The 14,594-nt window shown below is 40.4% G+C and overlaps 1 protein-coding gene across 1 annotated transcript; it reads right to left on the bottom strand.

The window, feature by feature from the left end:
• Positions 1 to 266: 266 nt before the first annotated feature.
• Positions 267 to 8,409, bottom strand: LOC306988778 (uncharacterized protein; the record flags this gene model as incomplete). Its single annotated transcript, XM_079593927.1, has 7 exons — positions 267 to 540; positions 639 to 782; positions 1,024 to 1,344; positions 1,543 to 1,845; positions 2,108 to 2,443; positions 3,625 to 3,954; positions 8,313 to 8,409. The coding sequence occupies 7 exons, from the start codon at positions 8,407 to 8,409 to the stop codon at positions 524 to 526; spliced, it is 1,548 nt and encodes a 515-aa protein (XP_079450053.1). The 3' UTR covers positions 267 to 523.
• Between the last annotated feature and the right edge of the window lie 6,185 nt (positions 8,410 to 14,594).

Genomic DNA, 14,594 nt, shown 5'->3' with positions numbered 1-14,594 from the left:
AATAAACAAGTAAAATATATGTGATGCTGCATGTGATCTGTAACACGAACTTAACACGGTATTGTATATTTTTTCCTGCAGTAAATCTGCAACGTAACAGAGTTAGTTTTATGAGTTAATACAATTGAAAAAATAAATAAATAATGTTTTTACAGATAAGCTATACGAAGCACCTGTGAAAATAAAGCTGTATATGCTACACTGTTGAAATATTTAAAATATACATAACGTTTGTATTCCTCTGAATAAAACATGGAGAGACTTTTGAACCTCAGAGTGAGAAACTTTATTGATAAAGGCAAGAAAAAACATACAGCAAATATACAGCAGTAGTAAAGTGAGATCTGTGTCTCTTTATTCATTTTTTTTTTTTCTGAGAGAAGTTATAAACAATAAAGTGACACTGATCAAATCTGGCACTGAAAGAGAGCACAAACTCAAATAATCATCAGTATTTATTATGAAAAAAACACTAGAAGAACAAAAACACACTTGAAGAATCTTTAAACTTCGACGTTCTGCTTTAGATTTCGATACTTCCTGAAAATGATAAACATAAAAAGCCATAAATTAATAAATCTCACAGATACTTATACATGCAAAATCAGTTTGTGAGAATGACATCATCAATCATGTACCTGATGTGTGAATATGTGCTTGATCTCGTTCAGCTCTTCTGGATCTGATGTCATAAACCAGAATAATGACAGTAGCCACGCCCACCAGAGCAGAGAGGACCAATCGGATCACAGCTTCAGTAGGACCACAACAGTGGACAGAGTCTGAGGAATAAACACATCAGACTGAGATCAGATCAGTCAATAAACACTAATATCAGCGCTGACATCAACTAATATTTCTGAATACACAGAAATATGATCAAATCTAATCAACAATATTATATTCGGTTCCAACTGAGTTTTTATACGGTCTGTCATCTCAAACTATAAACGATTCAAACAATTCAATATGTAAATAGTAAATAAGAATATTTGAAGGAGAAGAAAAATTATCTCTACTCGCCATAGACAGAAACTCTGAATACTTTTGATGAGAATCTTCCTGAAAACACCAGTAGTTTATAATCTCCAGCATGTTCAGTTGTGGTGTTTGTGACGGTCAGAGATCCAGTTTGATTGTCCAGCTTCAGTCTGTCTCTGAATCTCCCATCAAGAACATCTTCATATACAGTGAATCTGTCGGCCCGTTTATTGATTTCTGCTATTAAAGTGTTTTCATCTCCAAATCTCCACAGAATCACATCATCATCATCCTTCATTTCAGTGAGACCAGAGTTTAGAGAGACTGAATCTCCCTCCTTCACTGACACTGACGTCACTTCATCTGTCAAACACACACAGAACAAACAGAAACAGGGTTTGTCACAGATTAATACTGTTAAATCACTTTATAATGGTTCACTAAATTGAATAGTTTAAAATTTACATTTAAAATAAACAATATAAAATAACTAAAACAAAATTGTGTGAATTAATTTAAAATGTGTCATTAAAAAACAGGTTTAAACGTTTTTGAACTCACCAAAGACACTGAGCCTGAATATCTCTCTGATCTCACCGTTGATCTGTAGTTTATAATCTCCTTCATGTTCAGTTGTGGTGTGTGTGACGGTCAGAGATCCAGTTTGATTGTCCAGCTTCAGTCTGTCTCTGAATCTCCCATCAAGAACATCTTCATATACAGTGATTCTGTCGGCCCGTTTATTGATTTCTGCTATTAAAGTGTTTTCATCTCCAAATCTCCACAGAATCACATCATCATCCTTCATTTCAGTGAGACCAGAGTTTAGAGAGGCTGAATCTCCCTCCATCACTGACACCAGTCCTGAATCACCAAACACACACACACACACACACACACGCGCACACACACACACACACACACACACACACACACACACACACACACACACGGTTCATCACAGATTTAGACGGTCACTTGATGGTTTATAAGAGTAAATAGTTTGAAATGTAAATTTTAAATGAATATCATCTTTAAACACCAAAAGCAATATGGAGTTTGAATTATTAATGGTATCTTTGTGCTGATTAAAATATAAAACAAGTGAAATTGAAATTTAACTCACCGTAGACAATGAGCCTGAATCTCTTGATCTCACTGTTGATCTGTAGTTTATAATCTCCAGCATGTTCAGCTGTGGTGTGTGTGACGGTCAGAGATCCAGTTTGATTGTCCAGCTTCAGTCTGTCTCTGAATCTCCCATCAAGAACATCTTCATATCTGTCGGCCGTTACATTGATTTCTGCTATTAAAGTGTTTTTATCTCCAAATCTCCACAGAATCACATCATCATCCTTCATTTCAGTGAGACCAGAGTTTAGAGAGACTGAATCTCCCTCCATCACTGACTCCAACACTGACGTCACTTCATCATAATCATACACAAACTCAGCATACGTTCCTGAAGAACAGAGTTTTCCACAGATTAAAGCTTTAAAATCACTTGATGTCACTAAAATACTTTTAATCATTTAAATGTGAAATGAATAATATTTTTCAGCAGTAAAAAGATGATGAATGGAAAGATAAATAGATTTATAAATGGAAAAATAACAAAAAAAGATTTAAACATATTTTTAAATATATAGAAGAGAAGAGAAAAAAGAAAAGAAAGTGTTATTAACTTAATGGACCAAAAGAGTAAAAGCAACACTTAAATGTTCAGTCGCAGAAGTCACACTTTCCCTGTAACTACATGAACAAGAGAATATTTATACAGTATTTCAGCAAAAGTTGCAATAGTTTTAGTTCTCAGTGCACTTTTGTTAAAAGAAACTACTCTATAAATGCACAGATATACCCTATAATTTTCAAAAAGCGTATATGTATTGGTATTATTATTACTAAAAGGTTTGCAGTGTATGTTCTCGCTAAATTTCTCCAAAATGTAAGATTGTTGTATCATAATAGTAGAATAAATACCCCTTAGTTTTAAAATACCTACAGTATAAATAATGAGTTAATTCTTCTGGTTATTACCACTTTATTCCTAAAACTGTACATGTTGTAGGTACACTATAATTGCTGAAAGTTACGCTGTAAATGTGTTTTAAATGCGCAGTATTTGCTGTAATGTAAAGTGTTATCAAGCAAACTCCAGCAGCTCGAGCTCTTACTAGAACCAGGAAGTGACATCATATCAGCCGTTCTGTCAACACTGCGCTGGCTCTCTATCAAACATCACATACATTTCAAAATCCTGATGATTACTATAAACAACTATTACTATCAGAGTTTAGAGTGACGGAAATAAACAATATCATAAACAATGAAAAGAAAAAATGGAGTTTAATTTAATTTAGTCATTAAAAACAGGAGAAACCGATCGGCTATTTAACCCTTTCACGCGAGATTCTGACTGGGTGAGTTTTTTCAAGGCATTTATTTTATAACGTTTCCCGCTTATTGTTTCCATGGCGATCCGTCATGCTGGTCATGATCTTGATTTCAAATGTGAGATGGACGCCGCCATGTTTGTTTGCGCCGCAGTTCAAATTATCTGAACAGTTTCTGACAGTCATGTGACGTCACTGAACATCAAATCTCATATGTGGGGCCGTATCACTCAAAAGGTTTACTCACCAAAGACAATGAGCCTGAAACTCTTGATCACACTGTTGATCTGTAGATAATAAACTCCTTCATGTTCAGTTGTGGTGTGTGTGATGGTCAGAGATCCAGTTTGATTGTCCAGCTTCAGTCTGTCTCTGAATCTCCCATCAAGAACATCTTCATATACAGTGAATCTGTCGAACCGTTTATTGATTTCTGCTATTAAAGTGTTTTCACTTCCAAATCTCCACTGAATCACATCATCATCCTTCATTTCAGTGAGACCAGAGTCTAGAGAGACTGAATCTCCCTCCTTCACTGACTTCACTTCATCATTCTTAATCACTTTACACAACACTCCTGATGAACAGAGTTTTTCACAGATTAAAGCTTTAAAATCACTTGATGTTGGTTTGATGAAGATTCACTAAAATACTTTTAATCATGTAAATGTGAAGTGATTAATATTCTGCAGAAGTTCAGAGACAAAAGATGATAAATGAAAATGAGAAATAGTATGGTTTTATAATCAATAACTGCATTAAGATCGACTTTAATCTCAAATAAGAGAGTTATCTCTCAGCAAAATCACACATTATTTGTTTCTATACGAGAATAACAGTGAATGTAAATCCTTTCTGACTAATTTAACCAGTAAAAACACATTTACCAGTAACTTAACCAGTAATTTATCACATCAGAAAAGAAACAACTTAAAACATAAAAACACATTTAAAACTCACCAACCAGACGCCACAAACACAAACAGAGCAAAACTAATTTGAGAAACATTTTCTTCATCGGTTCACTGGAAAGCCGACGATAGTAACTCTTAATGTCTAAACACTCAGATTGATCAGAAAGACTGAACTGAGATATTTATCTGGTTGTGTGTGAATCCTCCCCCAACCTCAGTTAGTTTCCGCTCACACATCCGTCTCCTTTAACATCACGAACATCAACAAGCTTTTGCTGATCTTACATTTTCAAATGAATTCTGGCCCTGAATGAAAAGTGATTTTCATCTGGAGAAACTGAGAAGTGTCGGTTTGACACCAACTGGTAGAAGTGATCTTTGATGTCAATCTTTCTTTTTAAAGCCACATTTCTTACTAGAACCAGGAAGTGAGATCATATGAGCCGGTTCTGTCAACACTGCATTGGCTCTCTATCCAACATCACATACAGTTTAAATTCCTGCTCATAACTAACAAATCCCTGAATGGTTTAGTTCCTCAGTACTTGAGCTTTTCTGTCACTTTATAATCCTTCACATCCAGTCTCACAGTTCTGGCCAGTTGATAATAACTGGAATATCAAAATCACTGGAGGCTGTAGATCCTTTTTCTATTTAACGCCTAACTCTGGAATAGTCTTCCTAGCTTTGTTTGGGAGGCAGACACACTCTGTCAGTGTAAATCTAGAGTAAAGACCATCTCTTTAACCTGGCATACACAACACATTATCACATCCCTATAAATCACATCCATTAACGGATTGTTAGGCTGCATAAATTAGCTCAACCGAAACAGGAATGCTTCATGTACTTGTACTTGTAAGAGGAACGGCAACTACACTAATATCAGTCTGTTGGTCTCTTTCTTATCCCGAGGTTACTGTAGTCAGCCGGATCTGGCCCGTATCCAGATCAGATGGTGGATCTGCACATAGAGACGAACACAACAGCCCTGAATGTCAGCAGAGATCGTGACAACTAGACGAGGCCTAGAGACAGACCGCCTGTGAAGACCTCGTCGACTAGACAGCCGTCGGCACAGATCCTCAGCAAAGACCAGATCCAGACCAGATCTCTGCACAGACCCCTATAACAGCTTCATCTCCTCCTCCATATGCCGGCGTGATCTTCAAGCAGAAGGAGCTGGATGAAATATCATAATCACATCATGTTCAGAAGAGAACTGGTCCCTCGACTGAGTCTGCTTTCTCCCAAGGGTTTTTTCTTTGTTTCTGTCACATGATGGAGTTTGGGTTCCTTTCCTCTGAATACTTAGTTGGGGACTTAATATTTGGCAATATTATTGACTTGAATGCAGTGACACTATTGGATGTGAATTGAACTGAGCTGGATGATGACATCACTGTTTTGCTTAAACTCATTTCACAATTGATGAAATTAACTGAACTGAATCAACACCGAACTGACTTCAGCTGAACAACAGCACTATTGTCTTTTTAGAGCTGCTGTACAACAGAATTGAATTCACAATTGAAATGTTTACAGTGTGTATTATATGCACGCAAAAAAATATTTTTGGGGTATAAATGGCATCAGAAATAAAATTCGTGCCATAGATACACACTTTCATGAGATCGTGTTGTATGTTCCCACCAGTCCTGAGATCTTTAAACCCCTTTAAACATGCGTGATGTTTCAGATCTATGTCAAGTGTAAACTCATGAATCGGATATGGGTCACAATTTAAAAAACGTGTAAACGGACAAAATCCCTAAAATTTGTCCTAGGTTGCATGATCATATCGTGGTCTAAACCAATCAGAGACAGAGATGGGGCGGGTCTTTGCCTCTGTTTGATTGGCTGTGGTCCAGATATTCCTGTAGGCCTACACTGCTCGTGCTCCGTGCTGTGTGATTGAAATTGCGAAAAATTGCGGATATAGGCAACAAATCAGAATTGGGCATCAAGACCTCCAGTGTAAACGAGGCCCCGGCAATCAGCATCAGCAAAATAAACGCTAGAAAACAATGAAAAGAAATAGACATCGAAAAGTACAGTATACTTGTGCTTCAAATAAAAAAAAAGTATTTATCTACACCTTATTCTTGTTCAAAATCGTTTACATAATATATATGAATGTATATGGAGCGTGATAAAAAGGTGTTGAAGGCGACACGAGCTGAGGAAAAATTTGGGTGCACCTTAATTTTGTGCTAGTGCATCAATAAAAAAGATAGACGCACCAGTGCAACCAAGACAAAAAGTTAGTCTGGAGCCCTGCCTTTGCATTAAAGGTCCTTGCAACGTGCTTTTGCAGCGTTGAGCATTGTAGCCAATCACAGACATGTCTGTTGAACGCATCGGCCAATCAGAGGCGTTTAAAAAGTCGCTGTTGTGTTTTGCGCGAGCTCACCGAGTTCTACACTTTTCACAAACCTGTCATTATTATTGGCAATAAACTTAAGATGCAAATAAGAGATTCACGGCAATGTATTTGATATTCTTGATGCTGCTCTGATGCACTCCATTACACATCGCTTTGTTTGTTGTTATGATGACATAAAGTTCAAGTAAAAGTTTTAAATAAATGTTATTTTTAAATCAGCCTTCTTCAGTGTTATATTTTACCATATTATCATGCTTAACGCTGATCATTTATAATAATAATTGTAATGTGAGGATCAGATGCAGATAAATCAGAGAATATCATAGGCTCGGGCGGTTGGCGGGTGGATTATTTATTTTTAACAGCGGATTCGGGGGACTCAAAGTGCACTAGATTAATGAATTTATGCCCCGGACCCCCCTAGAGGTACCGAGCTGTAATTGGTATTACACTTGATATTCTGTCCCCCTCACTTTTGAAATTATGGCTACGCCCCTGGATACAATAAGCCTTTCTTTTTCTTAATTCCCTTAAATCGCTTTTATAATTAATTAATTCCTTTAAAAAAAAATACCCAATTTTAGTTTGGGCTAATAATAATAATTCATAATAATAATAATAATTCATTACATTTATATAGCGCTTTTCTCGACACTCAAAGCGCTTTACATAGAAGGGGAAATCTCCTCAACCACCACCAATGTGCAGCTCCCCCTGATGATGCGACGGCAGCCATATTGCGCCAGAACGCCAACCACACACCAGCTTACTGGTGGAGAGGAGACAGAGATGATGAAGCCAATTAGTATATATATATGGGGATGATTAGTAGGCCATGATGGACAGAGGATGCAGAACGCCAGGGTTACACCCCTACTCTTTCGAAAGACATCCTGGGATTTACCGCAGCAGGCGGTAAAAGGCGAGGCGCAGCAGGCGGTAAAACTCGAGGCGCAGCAGGCGGTAAAACACGAGGCGCAGCAGGCGGTAAAACACGAGGCGCAGCAGGCGGTAAAACGCGAGGCGCAGCAGGCGGTAAAACTCGAGGCGCAGCAGGCGGTAAAAGGCGAGGCGCAGCAGGCGGTAAAACGCGAGGCGCAGCAGGCGGTAAAACTCGAGGCGCAGCAGGCGGTAAAACACGAGGCGCAGCAGGCGGTAAAACGCGAGATGCAGCAGGCGGTAAAACTCGAGGCGCAGCAGGCGGTAAAACACGAGGCGCAGCAGGCGGTAAAAGGCGAGGCGCAGCAGGCGGTAAAACGCGAGGCGCAGCAGGCGGTAAAACACGAGGCGCAGCAGGCGGTAAAACTCGAGGCGCAGCAGGCGGTAAAACACGAGGCGCAGCAGGCGGTAAAACGCGAGATGCAGCAGGCGGTAAAACTCGAGGCGCAGCAGGCGGTAAAACACGAGGCGCAGCAGGCGGTAAAAGGCGAGGCGCAGCAGGCGGTAAAACGCGAGGCGCAGCAGGCGCATAAACAGTGCGCAGAGCGCTCACTGCCATAAGAGAACAATAGAAAAAAGGCGCCTCCTACTGCAAAGATGCGTTAGGTCAGATCCAGGGCTTACACCCCTACTCTTTCGAAAGACATCCTGGGATTGTCCAGAAGGTCTCCCATCCAGGTACCAACTAGACTCAACCCTGCTTGGCTTCAGTGGGCAACCTGTCGTGGGCTACAGGGTGATAGGGCTGCTGGCTAAAGCCCCGGATATCCACTGACCTTAGAACCGCCCCCATCACCTAATATTGGCGCAAAACTCAATCTCGCCTAGAGCAACCAAAGGGCTAGAGCCGGCCCTGTGTGTGTGCGTCCTCTCTGCATCAGTGAGCGAGTCGCCGTGTTTTCGGCGGGATGTGTGAATGTTCGCAAGGGTGGACTGAGGAGCTTTGCGGGATGTCTTCAATTATATCCGTTTCCATGGATATGTTTAATAGCAACAGTTTCAGTGTCATGTGAGTCAGAATTGGGGCGGCCAGCTTCAGAGGATAAGCGTCTCCCTGTGTTGTGCTGGTGGGTTCTTCTCCTGTGTGTGTGTGTGTGTGTGTGTGTGTGTGTGTGTGTGTGTGTGTGTGTGTGTGTGTTGTGGTGGTGGTGGGTTCTTCTCCTGAATGCTGTGTGTGTGTGTGTGTGTGTGTGTGTGTGTGTGTGTGTGTGTGTGTGTGTGTGTGTGTGTGTGTGTGTGTGTGTGTGTGTGTGTGTGTGTGTGTGTGTGTGTGTTGTGGTGGTGGTGGGTTCTTCTCCTGAATGCTGTGTGTGTGTGTGTGTGTGTGTGTGTGTGTGTGTGTGTGTGTGTGTGTGTGTGTGTGTGTGTGTGTGTGTGCTGTGGTGGTGGGTTCTTCGCCTGAATGCTGTGCTCACAGTGAGGTGTGTGTGTGTGTGTGTGTGTGTGTGTTGTGGTGGGTTCTTCGCCTGAATGCTGTGCTCACAGTGAGGTGTGTGTGTGTGTGTGTGTGTGTGTTGTGGTGGGTTCTTCGCCTGAATGCTGCGCTCACAGTGATGTGTGGCGTGCCGTTGTGTGAGTGTGTGATTGCTGTGTCCTTCCTGTCTAGTAGTGCCAGTACCTAATTCTGAAGTCGTAATGTCCATGTGTGTCATTTGTGTGAATTTGATTTCTTTGATTTGTTGGTGTTTTTGTTAAATAAAATTGGATATTTTTATTGGTTGCAAATAAAGTATTCTATTTTTACATTAAACCCATGTCTGATACCTGACTCAGCTGTGATGAACCTGTACTTGCTCTAATGTGAAGGGCATTTCCCCGGAAATAGGTGGCGTAGTCGGAAATTTTGTAGCAGCCCACCTTATTCTGTGGTCTGTTTATCCATGCTAACGTTTATCCATGCTAACGTGTGTAGGTTAAGAAGAATTTACTTTTAGTGCACCTTAAAGCTGCCACAATAGCAACCCTTAAAATGTCTGAAAACACTTGCTATTAAACAAGACTGAACCGAGATATTTATCTGGTTGTGTGTGAATCCTCCCCCAACCTCAGTTAGTTTCCGCTCACACATCCGTCTCCTTTAACATCACGAACATCAACAAGCTTTTGCTGATCTTACATTTTCAAATGAATTATGGCCCTGAATGAAAACTAATAGCAGAAGAGTGAAATTTTGGATTAGATATCTGTGTGTTATTTAGTGCTGTGAGCTGTCAATCATATTTGACCTCTGACCTGTGACTCTTATTTGTCTGTTGATGGATTCACTTTATTTCAGTGTAAAGATGTTTTGAGTGGAAGATTGTGAGCTTCTTATTAGCAGGAGAGAAAATGAAGAAACGCTTCAGCCACAAAACTACCGCCACATCAAACCACACACACAGATATTTGTACAGATAAAATAAAGAGGTAAACCATTGCAGAAAGTTTTGGTCTTGGGAAAATATAGATGCTCTTCTGCCTGAAGATGATGTGCAGTGGGTGATGGACATTGTCCAAGATGGACAAAAACTTGCTAAGGGTCCTCCTCTCGGCCACAGATGTTAAGGAGTAAAGTTTCACACCCACCACAGCCTCCTTCACCAGCTTGTCCAGCCACGTGGCGTCCCTTTTCTTAAAGCTGCTCCCCCGACATACCACAGCATAGAAGAGGGCGCCAGCAATGACCATCAGGTAAAACATCTGCAGTGGCTTCTGACAGTTATTGAAGGACCCTAGCCTTCTCCGGCAACAGAGTCGACTCTGTCCCTTCCTGTATAGGGCATCTGTGTTCTTGGACCAGTCCAGTCCGTCGTCCAGCTGCAGATCTAGGTATTTGTAGGCCTGGACTACCTCCACACAGACGCCGTCGATGAACACAGGCTGCAGGTGGGGTTTATATAGCGCTTTTAACAGTATGGATTGTTTCAAAGCAGCTTTACAGAAATTAGCGTAACAGTGAAGGTGCGAAGATCATTAGTCATTAACTTACACTAACATGACACCGTTTTAACAGAAACGCAAACCCGCGAAAACACAGACGGCGCACACATGCGCATCACGTGTTCGGTCGATAGGTATGCGCATTTGAATATATGTGTGCGCAGGCGTATAGTCCTTCACAAATCAACCCTCAACAAACTACTTGTTAGGCCTTAACAATGTTAAATTCAGAGATTTTTGTCGCTGCGTAGCCACGCGAACCGGAATTATCCCGACAGCGTTTTATAGAGGTAAAGGGAAAGAAGCCTTCACAGGGGAGAGACTAGTTGACACTTCAGGACTGCGTTGTAGTCGTGTCCAGGCGCTGGTCCTTCATCAGATCTGGATACGGCCTGGATCCGGCGGACTGCGGTAAACCTCGGGATAAACAGAGAGACTAATATTAGCGTAGACGCCATCCTTCTTATGATGTAACGAGTACATCAGGATTTATGGGAAGTGTTCCCGGTCCCGGCTGATCTAAACTATGCAGCCTAATATTGAGTTATAGAAGTCTATAATGTTGTGATCCTAATGATCTGAGTGATCTGTTGGGTTTATATTCAGTGAGCATATCTCCAATGTATTGAGGTCATTGCCACTGAATGATATACCAGTAATAATACTTTAAAATCAATCCTAAATGTAACTGGGAGCCAGTGTAAAGATCTGAGGACTGGTATGAAATCCTGCTCAGAATCTCAGAAGTTCTGGATGTATTATTCTACTAACCCGAACCCTAACCCCTAACCATAACCTACCAGTCTACTGACAGGCAACTACAGTCTACTAATACTCTAATGAGAGTTAGTTGACATGTATTTGCAAATATACTTAACCCTTTAGAACCTGAAGCTAAAATGGGTGTTTTTCACATATTTTGATTTTTTGACTGTAAAATTCTAAAACAATGTGCTATCTTCATGTGCAAGGTGTCATCTTTTTCAGAAAAAGATTAGCTTTCAATAAATTACAGTTATTGACCATTATTGTGTGTGGTGAGTTTGTAAATAGAATTTAAATAGACAAAAATAAAAAAAAACGAGAATCATTTTAGAAAAACACAGAAAAATCACGAACGAAAGAAACTAACACTTTAAAGTTGAAAAATGAAGTATAATACAACTATACAAGTCTATTTTGTGACATTGGGTTGCACGGTTTTCATTTAGGACACTTTTTTTCATACACGCACGTCGCACACATACAAATGCGTCCATTCATATTGGCACGCGCACATACACATGCATACAACACATGTAAAGATACGTAAAAAAGTAACGGCCATCCGCCTCCCAAGTTTCATTAAAAATCATCCCAATCCCCTCTTCTGCTGTCTACCACTTCTTTCGCCATGTATTTGTCCGTTTCTTTTATTATTTTATGCAATCCAAAACACTCTAACCTGCCGCGCTTCGTATCTCTTGGTTCAAATCCTTCCTTCCCGCTCTGCCAGAAAGCCCGCTGTCATTTGCTGACGGAAAGCATGAAATTACCGTAATAAGCCGTATATTGCCGAAAAGCGCATGTTGTCTACTGTCAGAGGCAATTTGAATGGTTTTGATAGTGCAAACGGCTGAAGAGTTACGGTACAATGAATACAGCTCGCTGATCTGTGTCGGCGACGACACATTCGGTTCTAAAGGGTTAAGGTTAGCAGAATGTCTAAAGTGGACTATCGAAATAAAGTGTAACCAAAAGTACTACTAAGAGTATAAGAAGTCGCTGAGCGTCATTAGATTAACGGCAACAGACTCTCGAAGCGTGCTCTGTGGGGACCCCTCTGGCCTCATTGAGAGACTTTGACGCCTGTCTCTACCGATGAAACTGCAAACTATTCTTCAGTAAATTTGTACTTATTTGAGTGAACCTCAAGACTCCTGGTCTTCTTTCATCATATCTGGTCCTGGGTCTTTAAGCTGTTATTCCCCTAACAGGTTATGGTTGATGTAACGCAGGAGTTTCCTACCTCACCTCCTTCACACCCACGTAGGGAGCCGACTCCTGAGTATTAACAACTACATTTCCCATCATGCAGCCCATCTGAATTAAACACACACACCTGGTCATCACCAATTGCCTTCACACCTGTATCCCATTTGCTCTTTTATATAACCAGCTCTCAACCCTCATTCATTGCAAAGTATTGTATTGCCCTGGCTTTCTTACTGAGCAATTATCTACGTGTTTTCTCTTGCTGGTTTAGATCTCGGACAGTGTGCGGATATCTACGATCAATGTCTGGCTACTTTGTAGTGATGGGCAGATCGAGGCTTCGTGAAGCAATGAAACAGTTGAACCAAATGGTTCATATTGTTTCGAGGCTTCGAATCAATCCGACACCCGTCTCCACGGTGACACCTAGTGGTCACTTGCAGGTGTTGATCTGAAACAACCTTGACGAGCCATTAAAAAAAATGTGTTGTTTTTTTATTATTGTATTTTTCTAATATGTGAAGCTTGTAACCTAGGCTCACTGTGCATAATGTTATTTTGGTCCTGCAAAATGAATATTAATAAAATAAATCAAGCCACAATGTCTCACTTTTTTAGATATTTTTATTCAAAAATATTAATTTCTCTGCTGTGGAAGGACTTAGCCTACTTCTTTTTTTACAGATAATTTCTCCAGCCTTTGAAAAAATCCTCTCACAAGGGACACTTGTTCCTGGCATACAAAGACATTTTTTAGCCAGGACATACAAATGAGGAAAGATTACTGCTCTCTCTTTCCAGTAAGTTAGTGGATCATGAGTTCTGGGCAAATACGCATCGTTGATGTATTTTTTCACTTCCACTGTGGCATCAGCTCCTCAAATGGCGCATCATGGATGATGTATTGTTGCAGTAGGCAAGCTGCCGATCACAATACACACATCTCACTTTATTTGGGGTTTCTAAATGGAAATGCTCCCACACCACAGATGTACGGCATCTCTTCTGGGGAGCCTCCATTTTATCTATCTATCCAAATCTATCTAGATATGTATCTCTAATCTATGTAATTAGATATATGTATCTACAATCTATCTATGTATTTATATATGTAGCCTATCTTTAATCTATCTATATATGTATCTATCTATCTATTAATCTAGCTGTCTATATTTATATCTATCTATTAATGTGTCACTATATGTATACTCTGTGCCTCTAGCCTATCAGTCAATGTGTTGTGTAAATGTAAATGTAATCCTAAATATAACTAAACAAATCACACTATAAATGTCACTATATCACCAAAAATCCGCTATCTCAAAATCAAACTACTCTCACAAAAACCCACGAGGTCAATATGCGTTAATTTCACTTTTATACAGATGTGCGCTTGTGTGGTCTGTTCCCGACCCTGTCAATCAAACGCTGATTCGGCGGATCACACCTGATGAAACACTTAGTGAAACACTTCGAGGCTTCGTTTGGCCATAGTCACGTGACATGGGTGTTTTGAATCACGCTTCGGATCAGTGTTTCGAATCATCTGCGCTTCGGGATCTCGCAAAGCTTCGGAACGACTGTTTCGCGTCAGCCATCCCTACTACTTTGACCTTGGACTGTCCCCTGGCTTTCGATTAAACTCTGGCTCCCTCGATCCTGGACTGTTTACTGTGTTCTGACGAATCTCTGCCTGGCCTGGACTTCTACGCCTGTGTATCTGAGTACTCTTTGCCTAGCCCCTTCTACTTGTCTGCTTCAATCAAATAAAAGCTGCAAATAGATCTTACCGACTCTGAGCTATCCTTACAGTTGAATGGTAAATACCTGAATGGTTTAGTTCCTCAGTACTCACAAGAGCTTTTGTCACTTTATAGTCCTTCACATCCACTGCAGTCTCAGTTCTGTCCTGTTGATAATAACTGGAATATCAAAATCAACTGGAAGCTGTAGATCCTTTTTCTATTTAGCGCCCAAACTCTGGAATAGTCTTCCTAGCTTTGTTCGGGAGTTAAACACACTCTGTTAGTTTAAATCTAGATTAAAGAACCATCTCTTTAACTTGGCATACACATAATACATTAT

Source organism: Phoxinus phoxinus (assembly GCF_949152265.1).
Source record: "Phoxinus phoxinus genome assembly, chromosome: 20".
Taxonomy (NCBI): Eukaryota; Metazoa; Chordata; class Actinopteri; order Cypriniformes; family Leuciscidae; genus Phoxinus; species Phoxinus phoxinus.
This window is presented reverse-complemented; position numbering and strand designations above follow the sequence as displayed.